The sequence below is a fragment of the Haliotis cracherodii genome, unplaced genomic scaffold (genome assembly GCF_022045235.1).
Source record: "Haliotis cracherodii isolate W230 unplaced genomic scaffold, xgHalCrac1.p SCAF_12, whole genome shotgun sequence".
Taxonomy (NCBI): domain Eukaryota; kingdom Metazoa; phylum Mollusca; class Gastropoda; order Lepetellida; family Haliotidae; genus Haliotis; species Haliotis cracherodii.
This window is the reverse complement of record NW_027266267.1, coordinates 12,442,114-12,469,067: the sequence shown is the minus strand read 5'-3', so window position 1 is coordinate 12,469,067 and position 26,954 is coordinate 12,442,114. Positions and strand designations below refer to the sequence as shown.

At 39.1% G+C, this 26,954-nt stretch overlaps 1 protein-coding gene across 1 annotated transcript; it reads right to left on the bottom strand.

Annotated features, from left to right (window-relative positions):
• Positions 1 to 8,443: 8,443 nt before the first annotated feature.
• On the bottom strand, positions 8,444 to 23,553 carry LOC139457558 (uncharacterized). Its single transcript, XM_071238935.1, has 9 exons — positions 23,484 to 23,553; positions 19,005 to 19,334; positions 13,230 to 13,568; positions 12,857 to 12,949; positions 9,496 to 9,651; positions 9,174 to 9,192; positions 8,982 to 9,034; positions 8,714 to 8,809; positions 8,444 to 8,553 (listed from the first exon to the last, which is right to left on the bottom strand). The coding sequence occupies exons 1-9, from the start codon at positions 23,551 to 23,553 to the stop codon at positions 8,444 to 8,446; spliced, it is 1,266 nt and encodes a 421-aa protein (XP_071095036.1).
• Between the last annotated feature and the right edge of the window lie 3,401 nt (positions 23,554 to 26,954).

Sequence of the window (26,954 nt, the reverse complement as noted above, 5' to 3'; positions counted from 1 at the left end):
CCTTGTCATGTTGTATATACTGCCCTTGTCATGTTGTATATACTGCCCTTGTCATGTTGTATATAATGGTCTCGTCTTGTTGTATATACTGCCCTTGTCAAGTTGTATATACTGGCCTTGTTATGATGTATATACTACAGCAAATTTACTGAGGCGCTCGTACAATTTTTAGTTGTGGTTGTGATCAAGAGTGACCCCGGAATCACACAGGCACTTAATCAAACAGACAATGACTGAGAGATGCTTATGAGTAAGCATATACTCCGAAACGCTGTGTTCATCATTATAAAGAAGTTGACATCCATAGACCCTCTTCACTATCAGGGAGGTTTCATGCTTGAGATGTTAAAATGACACAGCATACAACTCCGTGCTCCTTCAATGCAGCTAATGTGTGATTTCCCCTGACACAATTACTGTGTTGTTTGCGAGATACTTCAGACAACATACAGATCAACCGTCACTGGTTGTTCCCTCGCGGAGCTGTTGGCGTCTCTACCATGTTCAGTATTAGAAATACCGGTCCGTCTTGGTTCACATATCTCCCTCAACAAAACCTATGTAAACACAGTTTCTCCGCCGTTGCCTCAGTGCATTGTTCAAATGGAAAAGAGACTCCCATTAACAACTGTTTAACGAGTTAAATAAGTAAGAACACGATCGAAGTCAAGTGCTCTAACTAATAGTGTGTGTGTTAGTTGGATATAAGCCTCCACAGATAGAGGGCCGAACATTCGTGCGTGCTCCAGTGAATAAGTACAGATTTGTGAAGAGTTTTAATGCATGAACCCCCTTTAACCGCAGTGTACACTTGCATTCAATTGATGATAGGTTCGAGTTCTAAATTGATGATGGTTGACATGGTAGCACCGTACCCGTGATGTTTACGGCTGCACTATATTTGTCGAACAATAAACTCAATGTTATATCCCTTTAATACAACCAAGTGTGCGCGAGGCTGATGACCTCAAAGTACAGGGAGAAGACCTCATGTACACAATGTTCCTCAAATTTACAACGATTATTTTTTTAATCAATTCCGAGCAAAAATTAGCCTGTGTGTCCTTACAATCCGATCAAAGTGCGTGTGAATACAACATGCGCAAAATGTGAACACTGAACCGCATCACTTCCATCCGACATACAATAACATCCATGCGACTAATGTACATACTTCACTTGCTTGATAAAGTTGTTCGGATCTACACCGAAACGTTGCACTAATTGTAATAAAGAAGTTCATTCATTGAACTTGTCTTTTTTTCTTAATGTACATCCTACTGAATTATTAAGGAACTCAAACTTTATGGCAATTTTTTTGTCGTTACACAATCGCCTTTGGTTCCAGATATGTTCTTTCAGTACCTGTTCGTGAATGATGGAACATTTAATAACAATACACATTGTTGTAAGCAGAAGTACTATTTGTTACATGAGGTGATTACAACTCGGGGAGTCAGTATCACTGTGCAACGGGTAATGCTCCTAGACAGGTAATGTATTACTCACGATAGACAACACGTAAGTATATTTCTCATTTAACTCGTCAATCGAGACTGTTCGTTTCGCAAAGCGCCATTTTAATGCCTTTACCAGCGTGTACTCTTTCGCATCCAACAACGCTCTCGTTGTTTTCAAGAATATTTTTTTGTTGAAGTTGATTTGGTATATAATCATATCTAAATGTATAAGGAGTTTTTCGAGACCCTAAATAGTACACACTGGTCAATTAACAAAAATGGCGCTTTGCGACACGAACAGTCTAGATTGACGAGTTAAATGAGAAATTAACAGTTTCTACGAAAAACATTTTAGAGAGAATAACAAACGCCAAGAAGACATATAAACTCAATAATCAGTCATTATTTTGCCTTGTCAACCTAACGTCAACAGTTTTTGTACACGCTAGACACGTACTATAAAGGGAAACAGTTTGAGGGGAGGTAATGTATGTAAGTAGTTCCCGTCAAAGGGCAATGTTCAATGCAATGAAAATATCACTTTTCTCAACTTCAGAAAAATCACTCTTTCACATTGAAGTACATGACTAAATCACGAACGTGGTTTCTTAATTAAAGTCTATGCTTATCACAATTAATTACGGGCGATCTGTTAGCCTAGTGGTTAAAGCGTTCGTCACGCCGAAGACCCGGGTTTTAGCAATATTCCAGCAACATCACGCCGGGGACACCAGTAAAGGGGCTTCGCGCATTGTACCCATAGCGGTATTCGAACCCGGGTCTTCAGCGTGACGAGCGAACGTTTTAACCACTAGGCTACCCGACCGCCCCCGTTCTAGTTTGGAATATCACAGCAACAATATACCTGTGGTGTTAGTATTACTAGCAGGTTTAAGAAAATGTCATTACCCTGGATGATATTCGCTATTTACTCTTTATGATTATAATAACATAACGGATTTCATGGGTGTCGATCAGCCGGCGAGGACATAAAACACAAAGTGCAAGATACAAATAGAACATTGTGTAGGTTCACCCACGACCCATCTGACTGGATTTCTTGCATGACAGACCATATAGCATTCATTTGGTATCAAAACCTCACAAGCAACAGTAATATAGCTTCAACTTCATTTTACAAAAGATCCATCTATTTTCATTTTGTGTACATGGCTTTTTGTTCGACCCCTTTTTCCAGTTGATCAGGAGGCAGGTCCTTGTTGTATCAATTGTTTCTAATCTTCTACACACTGTCCTTGTTGTTTCAACTGTTTCCGATCCACTACACACTGGCTTTGTTGTATCAATTGTTACCAACCTCCAACTCACCGTCCAACTGTTTTAATCTCCCTACACACTGTCCACGGTTTATAAAATGTTTCCAGCCCCCTACACCCTGTCCTTGTTGTATCATCTGATACCAATCCCCAACACACTGTCCTTGTTGTTTCAACTGTTCTCCCATCCCCCAAGACACTATCCTTGTTGTATCAACTGTTGCTAACCTCCAACTCACTGTCCATCTAACATCAACTGTTTTAATCTCCCTACACACTGTCCACGGTTTATAAAATGTTTCCAACCCCCTACACCCTGTCCTTGTTGTATCATCTGATACCAATCCCCAACACACTATCCTTGTTGTATCAACTGTTTCCAGCCTCCAACACACTGTCCTTTTTGTGTCAATTGTTTCCGGTCCACTACACACTGTCCTTGTTGTATCAACTGTTACCAACTCACTGTCCATCTAGCGTCACCGTTTTATCTCCCTACGCACTGTCCTCGATTTATCAATTGTTTCAAACCCCCGACACCCTGTCCTTGTTGCATCATCTGATATCAAACCCCAACACACTGTCCCTGTACGATCCATTTTTTTTCAACCCCTACACACTGTCCTTTTTGTATCAACTGTTTCGAAACCCCAACACACTGTCCCTGTACGATCCACTTTTTCCAACCCCCAACACACTGTCCTGTTTGTATCAACTGTTTCCGACCCCCTCAACACTGTCCTAGTTGAATCAACTGTTTCCAACCCCCAACATACTGCCCTTGGTAAATCAATTGTTTCAAACCCATTCACACTGTCCTTGTTCTATCTGCTGTTAACAGCCCCAAACACCCTACCCGTGTTGTATCAACTGTTTCCAACCCACTGCACACTGGTCTTGTTCTATCAACTGTTTCAATCTCCCTTCACACTGTCCTTGTTTTATCAAATGTTTAAAAAACCCAGCACACTGTCCTTGTTCTATCATCTGTTTACAGCCCCCAAAACCCTGTCCGTATTGTTTCATATGTTTCCAACCCCCTACACCATGTCCCTGTTGTATCAACTGTTTCCAACCCCAACACACTCTCCTTTTTGTATCAGCTGTTTCTATCTCTCTACACGCTGTCCATATTGTATCAAATATTTCCAAATCCCTACGCACTGTCCGTATTTTATCAACTGTTTCCAACCACAACACACTGTCCTTGTTTCACTACCTCTTCCCGACCCCTATATGCGGTCATTGTTGTATCAACTGTTTCCATCCCCCGACACAATGTCTTTGTTCTATCAGCTGTTTCCAACCCCCCAAACACCCTGTCCGCGTTGTGTCAACTGTTTTAAACCCTCTTAATCCTGTCATTATTGTATCAGCTGTTTCCAACCCCCTACACCCTGTCTTTGTTTTATCGACTGTTTCCAACCCTCTTCACACTGTTGTCAACACCCTACACACTGCCCTTGTTGTATCATCTGTTTACAGCCCCCAACACCCTGTCCGTATTGTTTCATATGTTTCCAACCCCCTACACCATGTCCCTGTTGTATCAACTGTTTCCAACCCCAACACATTGTCCTTTTTGTATCAGCTGTTTCTATCTCTCTACACACTGTCCTTATTGTATCAAATATTTCCAAACCCCTACGCACTATCCGTATTGTATCAACTGTTTCCAACCTCAACACACTGTCCTTGTTTCACTACCTAATCCCGACCCCTATATGCGGTCATTGGTGTATCAACTGTTTCCATCCCCCGGCACACTGTCCTTGTTCTATCAGCTGTTTCCAACCCCCAAACACCCTGTCCGTGTTGTGTCAACTGTTTTAAACCCTCTTAACCCTGTCCTTGTTTTATCGACTGTTTCCAACCCTCTTCACACTGTTGTCAACACCCTACACACTGTCCTTGTTGTATCATCTGTTTAGAGCCCCCTTTAGACTGTCCTTGTTTTATCAACTGTTTTCAACCCTAAAACACTGTCCGTAATTAATGACTACACACTACCCTTGTTGTATCAACTGTTTTCACCCCGCTACACACTGTCCTCGTTGTATCAACTGTTTTGAAACCCCAACACCCTGTCCTTGTTTCATCAATCTTTCCAGCGCCCTACACACGGTCCTTGTTGCATAAACTGTTTCCAACACCCTACATACAGTAATTGTTCTATCACCAGTTTCCATCCCCCTATACCCTGTCCTTGTTGTATTAACCGTTTCAAACACTTGCACACTGTCTTTGTTGAATCAACTGTTTTACCCAGATACACACTGTCCTTGCTGTATCATCTGTTTAGAACCCCTTACGCACTGTCCGTTTTGCATCAACTGTTTTCAAACCAAAACACCGTGTCCTTTTTTCATCACCTGCTTCCAACGCCCTACACACGGTCCTTGTTGCATCATCTGTTTCCTACCCCCTACATACAGTACTTGTTCTATCCACTGTTTCCTACCTCCCACACCGTCCTTGTTGTATCAACTGTTTCAAAAGACCAAGACTCTGTCCTTATTGTATCAAATCATCCCAACTCCCGACACCCTGTCCTTGCTCTACCAAATGTTTTCAACCCCCTACACACTGTCCTTGTTGCATCAACTGTTTCCATCTTCCTACACACTGTCCTTGTTGTATCATATTCTTAGTGCCCCCGAAACACTGTCTTTGTTGTATCAACTGTTTCCAACCCTATACACACTGTCCCTGTTGTTGGATATGTTCACAACCCCCTAACCACTGTCCTTGTTTTATCAACTGTTTCCAACCCCCTGCACCCTTTCCTCGTACTATCAACTCGGAGACAAATCGCAAACTATACGGATTTGGATGACAATGTCGAGAATGAGTTCCAACTTCACGACAGGTCGCTTATGAATGCCAGCAGCGCCGTAAATCTTAATATCTGTTTTGAAAATTTAAGATGTTCACTTTCTGAGTTGATTGTATGAATTATATCCTCTGCTGTTCTTGTAATTCCGTGTTTTTCAACAGAAGTGGATTGTAAAAGGGAGCTCTGATCTGGATAGCAGCTGTTCGGACACGTCACTGTTGTCAGATAAATGTCAACATTAATGTCGTTTCTCAGATGTTGAGCTAACCCCCTGTCACTCTTAGTGTTACTGCATTTTGTCAGAGTCAGGTAAAACGTTAGTTTTTCATGTTCGCTCTTGTTTTAATAAAACACATTGCTTTGTGGTGACAATGGCGCTCCTGTGTCACCTCTAGTGGATGTTCGATGACTAGATTGACTGTCGAGACATTCACACATGAACCCATCATTATTACGTTTGTTTTTGTAGGCGCACTCAGTAATTTTCCAACTATATGATGACAGCATGGTCATCCACACAAACCAGTGACATATATTAAGATTGATAGGGATCTGAAGTAACCGGGAATCTCTTCTCTTATACTTCTGCTAAAATCAATACTATTATTGCTAGAATTATTGATGCGTGTCGATTCCCAAACTGAAACAATATTTTAACACAGAAATCAGGCCGTAAAAGAACCTAGTGTGAAACAAAAACACAACCAACAAGTGATTTCCAACCAACAAATGTATGACAAAAAATAACTAGATTAACAAATCAATACAAATTACTACACAGAAATAAGAATGGCGGTTAAACATAAAGTCTTAGTACAATAGTCAATGGTAATGAACACAATGATGATTTTGGAAAATAAGATAGCATAAAAATCTTGTTGACATTCAGAGGGACATTTGTTGATGATAAACAAATAACATTGTAAAATGTTTACGTTATCAATGAATAATATTACCTGTTGAAGTGTTCTTTCTGTTAAATATATTTTATTTGTAAAATATATCTACATCTGCATGTACCTTGCAACAATTGAAGACAATTTGAGAAAGGTACTCAGCTTTAAATAGATAATAGTACAATATTAGTGTGGGTAGAAGACAACAGTGCTGTGTCGGTAGTGCTTCCTTAGCAGACTCAGCATACATTGTAGCTGGCAGTCTTTGATAGTTGAGTTTATTTATTCACAACATTACATCCCAGTGCTCCTTTGTTGCATATATCTTCACGCTCTGTATTATTTGTCCTTATTCGTCGTGGTGTGATGAGGCATTGCATCTGTCCGACACCAAAAAAACAGTATTTGTAATCCAGTAATCGTCTTTGTTAAACCAGTTGTGGATATATTACAGCGTTGAGGGGTAGTCGACTATAAGTTGTGACCGAAAACTCAAGTTGACAAGGTCAATATGCTCTTCGACAGCATGACAATGTGCTCACTCAGTTTAACGGGTGATAGTGCACTGACCTGTAGTTAGGTGTAACATTACGTAAGTGGGCTTCCCGTCTAACAAAGAAGTTGTGTTTTTCTGGAGAAATATCATGTGACTCCCTTTGTCGTTCTGAAATAAGGAGATTGTGATACCCTTTTATTGCCAGCCCACGAGAAACCGTTCAACACCCACGTATCATTGACGAGACCCTCAGTGCAATAATTTACACCCTGTATTCATAGGGAATACATTTATCAAACAACCAGTGATCATTATACGAGTGTGTTGCCGTATCGTAAATACACTGTATCATGAATAAATCTTAATAGTTCGCGAGCATTTGGCTTTGACTACTTCATATAGTCAAGTCCTCACATAAACACATCATTATGGTATCTATGCCAATATATATTGGAAAAATGAATGCAATAACACGTGACCAATTCAGCTAATCAAAATGCAGGAATTTCAATGAACACAATGAAAATTTAATTATTTAATATTTAAATCTCCTCATCAGTTCATCTATTTAGTGTTTAGTGTTGATACCCCAAACACACAAAGTACACTTGTCAGTATTCATCTGTACACATGATTTGTAAAGGTTTGGCGATTCTAAATGAAACTATACTTACTGGACCACGACCTAGAACACTAAATGTTATGCGAACGATGAATCATTCACCAGTTTACACAATATAATTTTGCTTTAATAAATAAACCTGCATTATAAGATATCCACTCTTTGTAAACAAACTTATAAATGAGACAGTAATTTAATATATCAACAACAGTACCAGAAAGTTACCAAAACGCGTATATTCCAATGAAAAGTGTTGTGACACATAACAGTTTGTTATGCTATATGCTTACATAGTTACTAAAACTATAAGTTGTGGCTCGGAAAAAACGTGCGATTTTTGCTTTGAAGCAGCGTTTTGGGGATTTATTCTGTGTCTCAGAAATGCACGTCCAGCCTGTAGTGCTCGTGGTGGGGTATAAGAGATGTATGCCTCGGTTGAGAAGTGTATTACCCTTCACAGTATTTGATCAAGATTCTGACAAGCAGATATGATAACATAAAATAACATATGTATATTCTCCAAGGTAACATTAAAAGTAAACTTAAGGTAAAGATAAAGATAGATATATATATCGGGCTATGTATAACTGTCCTTTGATGTCATCACGTTTCATGCTTCTTTGTGTATTCCCAGCATCTGGAAATGAAAGACATATATTGAAGGGTCAATACCATAATGCCATAGTATCATGTGAATACGGTACAGAAAGTGTCAGATTTGATACAAATTCTACGATTGAACAGATAAGGAAGCATATGCTTCTGCTTGAGACTAAAATTCGCTTCGTGTATACAGTTTATATGTTAACTTACATATAGGTTTTCAAGGGCATAGCTTTTTTAGATAGCAGCTACCCTAATGTTGAGCACGGGAGTTCTGATATGGAGATGCGTTGATGGACTCGTAAGACAAAGGAGGCGGCTCTGTCACATATTCGTAGGTACTTGTCTCTGCTTTGGCCTCGACTGAAAATTGGATTCGAAACGCATTTACAAAAAATCAAATTCAAATGTTGTTTACCCTTCTGAAGGTAACGCAACGTTTAATATCATGCCGGTACCTTCACTGAGTTGAGAATGATTGAGAACTGCCATAGTATAAAAAAATGCCACAGTAGTCATTTACCGTTTGTATTCTGGTAAATCTTCAGCCGTGTGTAATGTTCTTTATCCGATACCTCTTTCTCCACGCCGGAGGTCTGAGCCGGACCACTGATGTGATCTATGATATAAGCGACAAAACCATTTCTATAATCAGGTTCATTGCACAATTCCCATTATATGACTTTAAGAAATCAATACGAACATTTAATATCGGTGTCAACGCGAAAAAGTTCCAGGCATAATTGTGACCACTGCAATGTATCTGACGAGCAACGCTGACTTCAACCTACCCAAGGATGAATATCCTTTGTTTTCCATTTCTTCAATTTCTGGATTTCTGGTGCTACAAAAGTAAGTTAAGCCCGTTTTAATAAGTTATCATTGAAACGATCGCCTTTTACGCCTGTTTCTCATTATAAGAGACATTTAATTTATTTTGAAAGCAAATTATTTCAAAACGTGTTATTGGTACATTTCACTACCTTGTTTGTGAAGCAGTTCCTGAAAAGCAGAGAATGTTTATAAAGTACCTGTAATATATGCATCACAAAATGATTACGAGGACATTTAGGAAATATTGCAAAAGTGAAATGGTACAAATGATATTAATTGTATTAATCAAAAACCTAGTGGATATGCTCGTTCTCAGTCAACATTGATTAGATGCATTGGCAACGTGCACGTCCACGCACAACAGTCATTAATATTAATTAACATCACTTTGGAATGAAACATCTCTTCACTAGATATCCCCACACCACTGTTTGAATTATACTACAATACTACTGAGATTTAACAACATACCTTTGAAGATGTTTCCAAACCTGAACCCCTTCCTGTAGAGGACAGTCAGAACTAGTCCTTCAATCAGCAGGGTAAGAAGGAGGGTTCCTATTGTGCTTCCTGCTATCACAGCTAGCGTGTTACATTCGACATTGAGTGGTTTTGGGTTTAAGGGGCCTGCAGTATAAAATGAGTATTGCATGACATCAGTATTGATTGCGTGTTTATTGAACACAGAGCTGACTTATTGACTTCAAGTTGTGTATTTTTTAGATGCAATATGTTGGATGCATTTTTTAGATAATGCATGTTACGGAGTCAAATGTAAAGATATCCCTGAATAATTTCCATTTCCAAATCCAAATATATTCTCTAAAACAGTAAGGAATTATGAAACATAGGTATTACTCTGAGCCACTAGTATTTTTGATTATCATTATCTACAGTAACACGAAGGCTATCAACGTTTGCTTTATGTGGTTTGTGATCAGATTGGGAATGCGTCGTGTACAACGCGAAGAACGCATACGGACTTTTGACAGGCTTCAAACTGGTACAACTCCGCAAAATGAATCCAGTGTATTCGATGTGTCTCAGTCTGTGATTGCGAAAATGACGGAAGGGTCAATACACTAATAATAACATGGTCGGTGGACGCATGACGCTTTTACAAAACAGACTAAGAAGAGTCACGGTGGGATAATTCCCATAGATCTCAAATTTCTAAATGCAACTACATGATCTGTCACTTTTCTTGTTTTGGGTTGAGAATGTTACATGGGGATGAGTAACAGTTGGAGAGAAATGTTTCTGAAAGAAACTTTGTATCTTTGTATCACACATATATAATGGTATTTGGTCCCGTTAAATGCATAAACCTTAATGAAAATAGTTTTGAAAACATTCCTAAATGTAAATTATTCCACTCAACACGTTTGTGTTAGTCGGGCTCAATGGTCAAAGGCAGGTCAGGTCTGTTATGGGGACAGGCGGGAAACGTTGACCCAGTTTCGGAGTAGCGAGGTATGAGTACTTTTGTCCAGCGTGAATAATTGACATATCAGGCCACATGAGTAAAGATACAGTGCGCTAAGCAATGCTTCATGGTTACATAAAAACTGCTCACTCACAGCTAACAATATCTGCATGTCTCCATTCATCTACTCCATTAGAAAACAATAATGCAACTATACAACTATTACTTTGAAAAGATCAATCACATATTGATCAATGCACTTCTCACATCGATAGTGAAGCTTTTCCAGTCAAGTCAGGAAGAAGCTTTCTGAAACCACCCTGAAAATAACATTCAAGGCAGCTTTCAGGTCATCGTTGTCGTCATAGTGCTTTCCACAAAGGTGTTCTTTCAGTTTAGGAAATCACTTGGTGACAGGTCTGCCGAGTATGGAGGGTGATGGGGTTCTTCAAACGCACATTGTCGCACAGCAACCTTTACATGTCGAAAGGTCTGAGAAGAGGCATTGTCATGAAGTTGTAGAACTCCAACAGTCAGCGCATCCTCGACGCTTTTCTTTGATAGAATCTCTAAGGCGATGATTTCTTTGGTGCCAGAGAAGTGGAATGGCGTCATTACATGGACTGACGTTTTGACTCGGGATCATAGTGGTAGACTCATGTTTCATCACCCGTTACTAATCTCTTTTTGAATTTGGCGAAATCCTCCACAATTAGTGCTAATGCACTGGACCTGTCGTAGGTGTTGCTCCATCGCATACATTCTCATCTTCTCATGGATAAGAGGTCTGGAGAAACAGCCGGCCATGGCGGTACAGCAATGTTATGTTGCCTCTAAACGTCACCAAAATCCATAAGCTACCGGTAGCGAGGGCCTATCAAATTGCCATTAACAATGATTAGCTGTGTTCTCACATGAGCTGTGACGCCACCTTATACTGCGTCAAAGTGACAACGTTGAATAACATAAACCCTTGAACGACCTTTAGAGCTGCTCAGATGAAACCTGGACTCGCCTGTCAACAGTATATTTTCCAAATCTTGTCTTCTGAACTTCGAATGCTGTATTCACCAAGTTAGGCGTGACTGACGGTGACGAGGGAGTAACATTGGGCGTATCGCTGGACGTGGAGACCGTATGTTGCGCTCCCTTAAACGCTTGCGTACTATTCAGCCACGAACTGGACAGAGCTGTTAATGCAACAGTTTGGTATCAATTCCATAGTACCCCAAACTAATATGGTTGACTTGACGTGTTGAACGTCTCCAAAGAGATGATATTGTGATTTGTTGACCATAAAAAAAAAAATGTCTGAAAACTTCGTTTTTCGCCATTCCTGTTTGCAGCATACTCACGACGTGTATACGTTGATAGTCGGCAAGCCATGACACAGTGTTCGCGTTATTTACGGTTAAATAAAAGTTGTTCTTTTAGCACCTGTTAGCTGCAGAATTATTGTGTGCTGTTCTCATTCAGAAACATGAATATGAGGATCATGTTCCCCCAAACCAGGCAATGAATGTCCAAGTTGTGAATCGTGACCTTAAAATCGAGGAGATATATCATTTAATTTCAGAATCAATTCAGTTTCTTCAACTTTATATTAAGCATAGTTACTTTTTTCCCGTAACTATATATTGTATAATGTTTGTTACATACCAGTGTTTGTGTGTGATAATGTATGTTCATTGATTAGGTGCAGTTCACCTTGTAAACAGTGGTCAGTGTTGGGTTTCATCATGCACCTTTCAGAGAGTTTGAATAACCTTTCTTTTGTGTCACTGTCTCAGAATTCGATGTAGTCTCCATGGATCGGGTCGCGACTGATAACGATTGTGTTGAAATATAATACGTCACTGACTTAATGTTGGGGAATGTTCCATGGAAACATCAAGTAATATGTTCTTGACAACTTACTTGCCTCATTTAGCCTAATCTTGACACTAAAAAATCCTTATACATTTCCTTGAATACAAAGTGAAGAAAAGATCCAGGTTTCAAATATGTTAAATAAATTTAGACAACGATTTATCTGTTGGGTAATATGTTAATCCTCATGCAGAATTTTGTGGAATGTTTTTCCAATGCCTCGTGCCTGTCACTGAAATAAGTATTTTCGCATAGTTATATTTTTCTACTAATTCATAGTGATAATGATTATGTTATGACAATGTTCTTTATCTTTAGATCCGTGAAGAATCGGTCTTCAGCAACCAATGCTTGTCATAAAAGGTGACGATGCTTGTCGTAAAAGGCGACTAACGGGATCGGGTGGTCAGGCTCGCTGACTTGGTTGACTCGATTATTTACAGACCGCCGTCCAAGGTGGAATATTGCTGAGTATGGCGTTAAACAACACACCAACCAACCTTTATCTTTAAACATTCTCAGTTGAAAGAGCACTACCTTTCTTTAGCGTCACTGTATCAGGATCCGATGTAGTCTCCATATATCGGGCCGTTGTTGATAATGACTGTGTTTGGTCATGCTCCTCCGCACCTGTAGGACAAGAGCTTATCTCTGTGTATATCGTTTGAACAGGCCATACATTTTAGTAGCTCGCATAACTGAATGAAGTTAATAGTGAAGGTAAAATAGAACAACGTTACAAATACATCAAATTATTCACACAGCGGTTTGTAATATGTTAACCCAATGTCATGTCTTTTTGGTCTTATCGCATAGTTTCGTAATTTAAATAATTTATGGCCTTTGGTGCCCATCTTTGTGACAATTTACTTTATTGCTAAAGATATATGGTACAACACAGTGATTATACCATACCCACCTATTGTATAATTGTTGCTTCTCGGGTATATCTTCGTATCGTTAACAAGTTCTCCACACTGCCACGCTGATCCCTGGTCTGTGGTGGAGTTAAATCTAAACGTCATACTATGGGCCGTGCTACTGCAACTCACATTGATACGGCTGATGAAGTCCTGACCATAGGCGAGTGCTTGCTTCATACAATTAGAGGTTTCTTGAGTAACGACCTGTGGTTTGTTGTTCTGCAGCCAAGCAATGTTTTCTGCAGATTCTTCACCGATGCTACAGATCAAGGTGAAGAGTGCTCCATCTGTTGCTGTTAATGTTGAACTCGTCAGTAAAAAATCACCTACGGAAGCAAAATAATCGTCATAAAACTTCACATATCTGTTATCGAAAAACCAAGATAGCCGCCATTCGGTTGAAGTTCAAATACGGCAGAGACGCGAGGTGACCACTTTACTAGCCTCAGCAATTGTAGCACTGTGTAAACCTGAGATGATTGGAGTGATGATGGTTATAAAGTTGATTATGTGCAATCAGTGACATCTTAATTCACATTTGATACGTTCTCGGGAACAGTGGCACTAAAGGAGCTGCATAGTGAGGGACCATATAATGGTTCATTGGCACAAAAAGGGTTAAGGTGGTTGGATTACCTGGATGTTAATTATAACGCATTTGCATCACACTGTGATTGAACGAACATGCTTATTGTTCTTGGAAACCTTAATGCCATAAACCATAGGATGATCACATTTTGAAACTAAGTGGGTTTACGCGGCAATGTAGAGCAAATATTTTGCATGATGTTACAAGATAATAAATGACGTCCGCAAGATGGTGTTTGTGTTAACTATGCAACGGACAGAAATGAAGACAGACAGTCAGGCGGCATATTATAAGACTGTGAAAAGTAAACACATCTAAATAAACACATAAAGGCATTCATCTGCCTTGATATATTCTTTTTACATTTTTTTTTGTTTTTTAATGAGCAGTTTATTTTAAATATTACTAAATAAGTTAAAACAATATTATAATCATCAGATAATACAGGGTTTACAAACGTATAACCAATATATTTTAAAACATTAAAACAAAATCATTTAAGAAATCATGCATATAAAGCATAATAATGTGTCCACTGGACTCACGCCAAAACGACAGTGCGTGGTGCAACAAACACGACGATTCATGAAATCGGAAAACGGCGTGCGGCAAGCCACTCGTGTTTGAGTTTTCTCGACTGTTTTGGTTCTCATGTAAGATCTGGTGGCATCGATTGTCCACCTGGTTACCATGTGGGATTCCACAATAAGCCCCTTCTTATCGACAACATTTAGCCCAGCTTATTCACTCGCCTATGATTCTAAGCTGAGAGCCAAAAGACACGAACAATGGTTTCAAATCACCCAAGTTTAAAAAACAGAAACGATAGATGCATAAAGTAAAATGTATTGACAAAATCAGCAGGAATTGGGGTAGCAAAAATAAGATTTCAACTTAATGGACAAAGGCCAAACACACCTAAAATTGCACAAGTTCATTGACACGCCACATCAATAGCGTATTTGACCTCCCCCTGCTACAAGACAAAGCGCACAGGCAAAGTCATTCGTCTGGTGACATCACTTAGGATACGTCGCCATTCTTCTTGGAGAGCATGGACCAGTCCATTGGTTGGCTTGAGGATGTGGTCGCTGTCGATCACGACGTTCCATGACACCCCAGAGGTGTTCAATGGGGGACACGTCTGGGTAGCGTGCAGACCATGGCAACACGTTGACGTTGCTGTCTGCAAGGAAGTTCTGTACGATTCGGGTCGTGTTGGGTCGGTTGTAGAAATAATCATACGAATCGGACGACGAATGTCATCCATGTAACGCTGAACGGTCAAGTTACCGTTAACGATGACCAGTGACACCCCTCCACAATAAAGCACGACCTCCTGAACTCAACATGCCGCCGTTCATTATTTCCTTCCGTCTGGTATCAGCTCTGAACAGACGGAACCGGTGTTCTTGGTATATATGCATATCTATAGTTGACTGTGATTTGATTATCTATTCACTGAGGTCTTGTGTTAGCATTTTGCAATTTAACTTTCTGCTTTTAAAGTAAATGTATGACACAAACTTGTACAAAATTGAATGTATTGTCTAGGACTTTGAATTCAGATTAGGGATATTCTTGGGTGAGCCACTCTCACACATATGTTTATTGTATGTCAGTAATTAGTAATTAACAGCACAGCAGTATTCAGCATTTCAGAGTTTTGATGTCGGAATTAAGGATATTTATTTCTTGGGCATCGCACCCGCAATATCTGGGCAAGCTCCGTCAAAGACACGGGAAGAGCACCCATTGTACTTAAAAGGACAGTAGTACCCACAAGTAACGTTTAAGTTGCGCGGTAAAGTTAGACTCCTGGTTTCAAATTTCTTTATTGTGAAATATTTGCTGAGATGTTTTATTTGTACTTTTATGACATTACTCATTATCATTATTCGGTACTGAGTCGCACCGCCAAGCCAGACTCCTGAATTCAAAGAACCTCAATAATATATTTATTGAATCTGTCCAAAGCGGTAATTAACTTATAGTGAAATTGCACATTACAAAGATCACTTTCAAACTGGCACTTAATCAAATTGGCTAGATGATCACTTTCATACCGCCATTGCATAGGTATATTTGTTGCACAAGAATTTCAACGATATCATGAATTCATCTAACTGATTTTGTTCACATTTGCACTATTGTTTCCGTTGGTGAAAAAGTTCACACATATCAATTTGGACTTGTCAAAGCTTGGGGTCCAAGCTCCACGGAACGGAGGGAAGTTGTCATAGCGACTGATTTATTACTGCCATTGTCTGCAGTACATTTGACTCCAAGGGCAAATTATCCTGTAGCCATGTCTCCTTAACTTAATTGTCATTACGTTTTCGGCGCTAACCCCCGTTGTTAATCCTCACCAACATTTCATTGTATATTGACTGTCAGTCAGCCTGGACTACCATATCACTTTCCTTTAACTACTGCTTTTTATAGTATGGCATTTATTGCCCTAATTGATCATCCCATGAACCGTGTTGGTTAATCACGCCCATATGTCAAATGTCCAAAGCAATGTCATTGTCTCTTTGTCTGTCCATTTTTGTTTATTACTATATATGTGCTACCATTACACTGGTACTTGGGTGTTAGTCAGACTTGGTATTCCGAGTGCTGGCATAGAGACGACCTCGAGCAGCATGTGCTGCTCGTAGGAAACGCCCTGAGGTGAGCTGTATTCATGAGCTGATATAGGTTCTTTACAAAATCGCTGGTAGCTTTGTTTCTTAAATCTGTGTTCAGGCTTTTATAGGGCTCCATCCAATTAATCTCTCGGGAGCTAGCGGATAACTGTTATGCTCTTTATGTAACTCTGTTGGATATTCCAAGTCAACTTCTAGTATGTAGACTTTATCGGAATCTGTGTGGATATCATTCACATTGATCCACTCAAAACCACCCGTGGGTAAAGGTTGACTCATAGCGCATCCGTACAATTTTTTTGCGTCCAGATATAATATATGCGTATCGGGTTTACTCGAATCATGTCCTTCCACTAATTTATTATTAGCCTTAGAATACCTTTTAGTCTTCATCGATAAACCACATCTTAATCCTTTCTCAACAAACAAGTGAATATCGTAATTGGTGTGTGAATTTAGTTCTACACCGGTCTTCCAACAATGCATCCAAAGATAGTACGGGACTGGATAATAGTAACACTCCGGGTCCAAGCCGTATTGTTTTTTACATGTCTTTCTAAATATCTCGAATATATCGGCGAGTAACAGTACATCGTTTTTTAAGTACAGATCGTGGTAATCGCCTAAATTCTTACAACCTAATTTATCCCAGACCGCCAGGGCGTGTTCATAATCGGTTATTTTAGATTCCGTTAAGTTACTATATAATGATTCAAGGAGTGGTAATTTAATTTCGTCGAATCTAGACCAGTCATCCATATGCAGCAAATGTCGTGTTATCCTATCAGTATATTGATTTGTTATTGCAAAGTCATCGGGATTGTTCACATTAGCTAAATTGTAAAGGGAAGATAAGAGAAACGGTACGGAGTCTATGAATCTAAGCCCATTACTTTGCTTTATTCTGGCTTTCCCATCCTTGTCCGAATAATGTATAGTTTTAGTCAACGAGAATGATATGTATTTTTCCATATTATTAGGAATGCACCTTAAGCCACCGTCGGTCTTTGAGCATGATGAGATGTGAATCATATCCTCTAAGATTGTGAAACACAACGGGGATGGGTATTGTTTGAGAATTCATTTTTAGTTTCAAGTTACACTCGTTATGCGCCGCTCGACGATAATTACCCGTGACGTGGCATTGGTCTCTTACAAAATCCCCATTCAGGGGTTTATTTCAAACATGGCAACTCGTTGACTTCTTACAAGTCCTCCAATCATCTCTCGTCATACACATGGGTTTCCTCCGCGATAAATTTTCCCTGATTATTCTCTCTTCGTTTTGTAAATATTCTATCGTAAATATTCAACCAAAACACTTGACTTTGATGAATATTTATAAGTCATTAATTGTTTCCTGAAAGTTTTATAACATGACACGTTAGATTAACCCGAATTTTCGTACGTCTGCTATTGACATAATGACCTGGAAATTAAAGGGTTTTTTCAAACGATTGGCTAAAATAATCACTGAAATGGGTAATAATCTACCATTGCTCTGTTATTTGCCGATAGATTAAATCGAATTTATACTCAGTTATAATGAAGATATCAGAGATATGATTATTAAAATAAATTGGCACACATGTCACGATTTACAAAGGTTTCTAGCATGAAACTCAAACCACCTCTTATAATTTTTGTATTCGCTTCGGTCTCAAACTTGGTATGATTGAAAACATCATGATAAAATATTTTTATATGGTTATGTGGTTTATATGGTTTTCTATCAGGAATAAATTGAAAAATCTTTCTTCAGTAAGCTCTTGTTTAATAAAGCACTGACTGTTTGACTTCACCCATCCTCTATACAGCACTTTATGCTAAAACAAAGTAGCAGGCTAAAAGTAAATTAATTGCAGTTCTCCATGTAAACATTGGTCAGTCTTGGGTTTTCTTGCACATCATGCACTTTTCACAGAGTTTGAATTATCTTTCTTTGTCGTTACTGTCTCAGAATCCGATGTAACCTCAATGTATCGGGTCGTTGTTGATAATGATTGTGATGATATGACTGGACTTGCAACGTCTAAAAATATATTTGTCACTGACTTTATAGTTGGGTGTGTTCCATGGGAACATCGAGTAACACTTTCATGACTTCTTATTCAAGCTACTGGTCTCATTTTGCCTTGACACTCAGAAGACCCTTTATGAAGAGATGAGGTGAGGTGATGTGAAATGGGGTTTAATGTCGCGTCCAATTAAGATTATTGCAATTATATAGCGACGTGTTATAAAGATATTAGAGGTATACTATTTGAATACAACGTGAAGAACCCAGGTTCCAAATATACGAAATATATATTTAGACAATAATTTATCTTTTGGGTAATATGGTAATCTTGATGCAGAATGTTCTGGTATGTTTTTCCAATGCCTCGTGTCTGTCACTGAAATGAGTCTTATTTAATACTTACATATTTTAACTAGTTTAGAGTTATTAATGATGATGTTTGTGACTGTTTACTTTATTGTTTAAGATATATAATACAACACAGCAATTATGCCATACCCACCTATTGTATAATTGTTGCTTCTCGGGTATATAGCTGTATCGCTAACACTTCTCCCGCACTGCCACGCTGATCCTTGATCTGTGGTGGAGTTGAATATAAACGTCATACTATGGGCCGTGCTGTTACAACTCACGTTGATTCGGCTGATGATGTCACCCCCGAAGGCGAGAGGTTGCTTATCACAATTAAGGGTATTTTGAGTAACGACCTTATGTTTATTGTTCTGCAGCCACCCAATGTTTGCTGCAGATTCATCACGGATGCTACAGGTCAAGGTGAAGAGTTCTCCATCTGTTGGTGTTAATGGTGAGCTCGTCAGTGAAAAATCACCTACGGAAGCAAAATAATCATCATTAAAGATTCATATATAGAACATCCAATATGCAAGAGAGCAGTCATTCACTTGAAGTTCAAATATGGTACAGAAGCGAGTCAACCACTTTACTAATCTCAGCATATAAAGTACTTTGTAAACTATGAGTGACACGATGTTGAACATGAGATGATTGGAGGGATGAAGGTTTTAATGTTGATTTTATGCACAAAGTGACATTTAAATTCACAGTTGACATTTTCTCGGGAACATGTATGGTCCAATGGCACAAAGTGGGCTGCATTGTGAGAGACCATATATTATGCATTCACAACATAAGTGTTTAAGGGACGTTAACGTGTCCGCTCATCCCACTCTGATTGGGAACAAGGTTCGTTATTGTTCTTGGAACTCTAAATGCCATAACCCATGGAATGATCACAATTTAGGGTTGTTTATGGGAGGTTTTGAACAAATATTTTGCATAATAATGCATCTACAGTGTGGGGTGCAGCAAACACGACTGTTCGTAGAAGCGGAAAACGGCAAGCGGCAAGCCACTCGTCTTTGAGCGAAGTTTTGTCAACTGGTTTGGTTGTCATGAACAAATCTGGTGGCATCGATTTTCCACCTGGTTACCATGTTTGATTCTACGATAAACCCCTTCTTATCGACAACACAATTTCAGCTTTGGCCCAACTTATTCACTCGCCTTCGATTCTAAACTGATGGCCAAAATAAAACTAATCATAGTTTTAAATCACCCTAGTTATAAACCACAAACGATAGATGCATGAAGTAAAAGTATCGACATGATCAACAAAATCAACATTTAAAATGACAGTCATGCAGCAGACATTGGGGTAGCAACACAAGATTTCAACTTAATTGGACAAAGGGCACACACATCTAAAATCGCTCAAGTTGAATGACATGTCAAATTAATAGCATGTATGACCACCCGCTGCTACAAGACACGTATCTGGCGCAAAGACAAAGTCAGTCGTCTAATGACGTCACTTATGATATGTCGTGCTTCTTCTTGGAGAGCATGGATCAGTTCTTGTCGGTTGGCTGGAGGATGTGGTCCATGACATACCAGAGGTGTTCTATGGGGGACATGTCTGAAGTAGCGTGCAGACCACGGCAACACGTTGACGTTCCCGTCTGCAAGGAGGATCTGTACAATTCGGGTTGTGTTGAGTCAGTTGAGTCGAACGAGTCGGACGACAAATGTCATCCATGTATCGCTGAACGGTCAAATTACCGTCAAAGATGACCAGGGACGCTCCCTCAACAAGCAGGAACGACCTTCTGAACGCAACATGCTGCTGTTCATTCTTTCTGACATCAGCTCTGAACAGACAGAACCGGCTTGCATCTGCCAATCACGTCGCTGCCAACGACGATTTTTGTGCCGTCAATAACTGTCCTCTGTAAGTTCTGTAAGCCCTAATTCCTTGAACCATTAGGCACCTGGCCACTGCCTTTCGACTAACCATATACCTTAAGGCATTTATCGCTGGAGGCGTCATTGTCAGGAATCGTACAAAGTACGCAAGTACCTGTCTTTATAGGGCGTAGTTACCATGCACCTGCCTGTTCTTGGCCTATCTGCCCAAGTGTCAGTCGTGGCATTGATATGTTATGTGGCATTGAGTTTGAGTGTCATTTATATACCCTTATTGCAAGTGTAGTTTCGGCTGCTGTTGCGGTACGTGTTTTATATCTTTTCGCATTATATTTATAAAACGTGTCGTGGACGTGTATCATTTACTGCATGGAGCATTTGTGTGTTTGGACGATATGTTTCACATTAATTTAGTTTATAAATCTGAACACTTTCTTTTTTACAGTTGTGAAGTTTCTTTTGGTTGTCAGTTTATATGGGTTGTAATAATGAGGATATTATGTTTTTTGCATGTGATTCCTTACTATTCCTTAGAAATGTTATCGTTTCATGTATGAATACCCGTAGATTATCCCTATAGTTGCAATATTGTTATAATGTCACTCATACAATGTTATTAACACTTATTATCATAATGCTTGCAAACGAAATTAATTCTTTTCAGACACAAGGGGTGGCCCAGTCGTCTAAGGCGTCGCGATTCACTGTGCAGACTTGGGTTACTTGGGCAAGCCAGAAACCTATGATTGTAGTTCGAATCCCGGTTCGCCCCGAATATGTTTCTAGGTTTGTCAGCACCATACCCGTGCTCGTGGGTTTCACCGAAGCGGTAAACGTCTTAGGCCTGCATCACTTCGCGCTTTCCCCCCATTTAGCTGTGACAGGAATAATGTTAAAAACGGCGGAACCCAACTCACTCTCTCTGATACACAAAATAAATATATGGTGTAGACAAAAAATTGAAGACACGATTATATGTAACACTCTATGTCACACTTGTTTCACTTTTTTGTGTATGTTGGAGTTAAAGAGTGGATTTTCGATTCAGGAATAGTCATAAAATCCCCTACAGTATGGATTGTATTGTGTTGTCAATATAGTATACATCTTGGCAAAGAGTTCAACCATGCATGAACTAATTCTAAAACGAACAAAACACTTAAACCTTACTTGCATGGGAAAATTGACAAGCCGATATACAAGACGAGTATGTGATATGTTAGTGATTGGGGTAGTGAGGAATTATATAAATTGTGAAATAAAGTAATCCTACTGAGGGGCCACATTCCTATATATTGTATGAAACGCCAGGGAATGTCTGATATTGTCTTTGACTATTTCAACAGATGGAAACAATTGTCGTGTTACCTTGAATGGTGCAATAGTCGGGTTGTGAATCTAAAATAAGCTGTGTGTCGGCGACAGTTTCATCCTCGTAATGTTTTGACGTTTCTAATTTTGTGGTTAAGTGTATACCTTCTTTTGCCTGATAAGTTACAGCGTATCTTAATTATATGCAGTTACTGCAATACCTGTAGGTTCATGTGATTTTTTAAACTCGTTATGCCTATGTTATACCATTTCAGATGGTCTCTTTGTAATACTGTTGTGAATATATTATGTCAATCCTGTCAACTTTATTATATTGTTTTACTTTACAATATGTATCTTGACTAACATATACTGTATCTTGTGCGAATGACTACTCGGGGAAATGTGTTTAGATGTAAGGAGTGGGCCATATCGTTTTAACCACTATTCAAGTAATAGTCCTTTACATGTAAATTATTGTGCGTATGATGCTCCTCTTAATAATTCTGATCAACCATTGTCATACAATCCTTCTATGTCATGTTCATCGGACGTTTTTTGTGCATATGTATGTCTTTGAGATATGTGATCTGACTTTCTATTCACTCAGGTCTTGTGTTAGTTTGAGCGTAATTCAATTTAACTTTCTGCTTTTAAAGTAAATGTATGACCCAAACTGGAAAACCCAAGATATTCAGAATTTGAAAACAGAACATGACCAGCGGCATTGACATATATGTGAATACACATCGTTACTACACATTAGTGTGGAACAAAATTAAGATAAAAACGGTGTATCCTTTGTATATTAAGGATGTGCTGTATTTCATTTACACACAGGTGTTGTTAGGTTTGCATGCTAAACTCAGAGTAAGACAACCAAGCTACTAACATGCTGGACGACTTCACGTCGGACTAAAACTGCTGATAGTTGGTGAAATTCAGATCAATACCTTGTGTGTTTCCGTATCATAAAACTTGGAATAATATTTGGAATAAAAAGTATCTCTTGACAGCGGTTAGATAATACATATTTGGTATCCCTAATATATTATATTTACGTTATCGAAACATACGAGATTAAAAATCTCTAATTACTGTCATACTTTAACTGACATATTACTATTTACTACTTTCTGTTGAGTGAAACGCCCCATATATGATACAGTTCCAAATGACTTGCAGCCATTTATGCTTATGTAATTACTCTCACACCTGGAAAGCACTTTTTAATCTTTAAAGGAACAGTATACAATTGTTTTTGAGCACGTAAATACTACCGGGCCTACTAAAAGTCATTTGCAAACTAGGTATTTTTGGGGAGTCATTGGGGCATAGAAATAATTCCACTTAATACAGCATAACAGTATGAGGATCCCAGTTGGAACGCTTGTCTACTTTGTGGGTGGTCCATCATCTTATTAATATGTACATTCATACTTGCCATTAACATGCTCCTCTCCATTGATAACACCTATCCACATACATATCAGTATATTCCACCAGGTCTTCATTGTAGCACCACACGGCCCAGTGAATGTCTTCCAGTATGTCCTTCCTACACAACCTGTGATGTCCTAGACTGAATTATAGAATCCACTTCTCTCACCTAAAAAAGAAACAGGAGGTCGTAAGCAGCAAATATGACACTCTTCTACTCACAACAAAGCATGACTTGAGTGTGGCTTCATACTTGCCAGCTATATGTCATCGCTAATATTATTGCATTGCACCAACAGCATGATCTGGGTATGAAACGTCCATATGCCCCAGTCCTCTCAGTCAGGCATTAATACTCTTTCCTTCTTATGCGATTCACACTTGACAGAGGTAGGACAAGAGCTTTTTTTAAAGGAATCATATGTCGTAACTCAGCGTAACAACTACATGTAGTTTTATCCACAATAGCTTGTGTGTTCACAAGTGTCACTTGGCAACCCTTGTGTAAACAAAATACCGCTCCTTCCTGTTACTATGTATACTACACGAGCTTTTATCTTATCCGGAGACACCTTTGTAGTCTCGACAGTTAACAGAGCGTGAAAGTGTCAGGTCATGGGGATTTAAAGCACGAAGGGACCGGTGATAACATTGAGGTTGTGCATGCATCTGTCCTTAGTCAATAGTATAAGTTGCTGTATTCGTATTACAACATGCAACAAGGCATTTTAACGTTGTATATACTGGCCTTGCCATGTTGTATACAAAGGCCTTGTAACATGATTGTATATACTGGATTTGTCACGTTGTATACACTGGCCTTGCTATATTGTATATACTGGTCTTGTCATGTTGTATATGCTGGGCTTGTAACGTTGTATATACTGGCCTTGCTATATTGTATATACTGGACATATTGACAGTAACGGGTGACCTCGCCTAGATGAACACTACCAAGCTGACTGTCGTTCATTTCCCGATGAAGGTCAGTATGTCACGTGATAACGGTATATATCTAGCCGAGACATGCAATACTACTCAATTCCTCATTGTCTAAAAATAACGTCAAATAGGGACGGTATCATCATATGACAATTTCTTTTAGATTGTGCACATGCGAGCAAAACTTATGCCACAATCTACGTTTTCAAATAAAGAAGGATTTTGATCTATTTATAATATAACAGTTGTCACAAACTTCTGTTTGTTAGTATCGAACGCGTCGCATGCGCTGAGCGAACCTCACTGCATGGCCCATGACATCACCGATAACAGTAATATAGCTTCAACTTCATTTTACAAAAGTTCCATTTTTCAAAGGGAAAAGACGTGAGCTATCATTTTTTTCTATTTTCATTTTGTTTACATGGATTTTGGTTCGGCCCCTCTTTCCAGTTGATCAGGAGGCAGGTTGTTCGAAATGGACTTAGAACATTCAATATAACTTGCAATATAATAATAACAGTTTTCTTTTTATGACATCTCTTTACATACATAATGTAGTACCACTTGGGTTATAATTCACGTGACAGTTGACGATTCCGGGGTAGAATTGGTCTTCAGCAAACCATACTTTTCGGGATGCTATTAATCACTGGATTGTACATGCTTGGTCCAGACTCGATTATTTACAGACCGCCATCATATAGCTGTAATATTGCTGAGTGCGGCGTTAAGCAACAAACCAACATATAATTCAAGTGGTAGTGTCATTAAGTCAAAACGGAAAGTGCCTCACCTCAGATAGTTCCCTTACTCCCAGACAGTCTGTTGTGAGTTATGTTTGCAAAATACCATAACTTTTATAAATACTGGACTTGTGAGGAAAATGTGGCCTCTGCGTTATCTCAGAAGTAGGAAGCTAAATCATGACAAATAAAACCGCATCTGAGCTAACACTCGTACCCGACACATGAGGTATGTAGATGAATAATATCATAATCTGGGGACACTTTATCTCTTTGTGTTCTTATCAATTTGCTGAATATGAGTAAGTTTGTCCTCATCATTCAAAATCTGTTTTGGGGATGCATACAGAGAGCACACTGTGCTTAAATGATTATTATATTGATATAATGATATATACATGTATTGTCTGTATCGCATTGAGAAGAGATGCATGTAAACTGTTAACTGTAAAAAATATATTAATCCATCAGACCAATAGATACACACTTCAGCTATGAATAATTTCCACGACCGGAAGCTGGACGATATGGAGGTATTTCGACTATTTCTTATGCTTATCCGTCGCCTATGAGGTTATTTTACTGCTCTGGAAGTTTCCCCTTCAAAACAAATTGCCGCACTCAGCAATATTACGGCTCTGTGACGGAAGTCTGTAAATAATCGAGTCTGGACCAGACAATCCAGTGGTTGACATCATGAGCACGTTATTGTGTGCGATATTATTGACACGGCTGAATATATAGATAAATATGACTTAACATTTTTCAGGACCTTGGCGAAATCTACAACACACACAATTCGAACCATTTTGTGCAAATCCAGGATGAATGCTTGATGGCAAAAGGTGTCTCTCATTCAGTTAACACTAACACTGTATCCCTTTACGCGACTTATCTTTTGTGTATGAAGGAAATGTCTTTTGTCAGATATACATACAGGTATTACTGTGCGTGCGTGGATTAGGTCGGTATGTTTATGTGTGGTGTTAATTTAGTGATTATAATGTTATCTTATTTCATCAAAATATACTGCTATTTGAATCGTTGAAATAAGAAAGATTGATAGGATTTGTTTTGTTTCAAGTCAAATGTCTGACACTGTCATTCCTTACTGTGAGGTCGGTTGTGTATGTTAGTATGACCTGTTGACAGATTCTCGGTTTCAATATTCAAATATCACATGGAATGCAGCTTGTCTCTGTCACATCCTATGCTGCCATATCCCGAGATATGCTCTGACCCCAGCACTATCGTATGGCATGTCGTTCCTAATATCAACCACTGATCTGTCTGGTCCAGACTGAAATATTCATAGCTGCAATTCCTCTGACTGTGGCGTAAAACAACACTCACGTATATACATTGACGCTATCGCATCAGGGGCGTTCGGGTAGCCTAGTGGTTAAAGCGTTGGATCGTCATGCCGAAGACCCGGGTTCGATTCCCGAGGTACAATGTGTGAATCCAATTTCTGGTGTCCCCCGCCGTGATATTGCTGGAATATTGCTAAAAGCGGCGTAAAACCATACTCACTCACTCACTATCGTATCAATATAATATTATATACATTGACGCTATCGTATCAATATTATATTGTTGTGGAACGTCGTTGCATATATCTCCCTCCTCTGCATTAGCAGTCGTTGTGCAGTGAATCAAAACGTTTGTCAACACAACAAATCCTGAACAGGTCCTTTTTGTTAGATTTCGTGTGAATATATTAGAGCGTTGAGGGGGAGTCGCCAATAAATCGACAGAAGAATAATGTGGACAAGGTGATATACGCT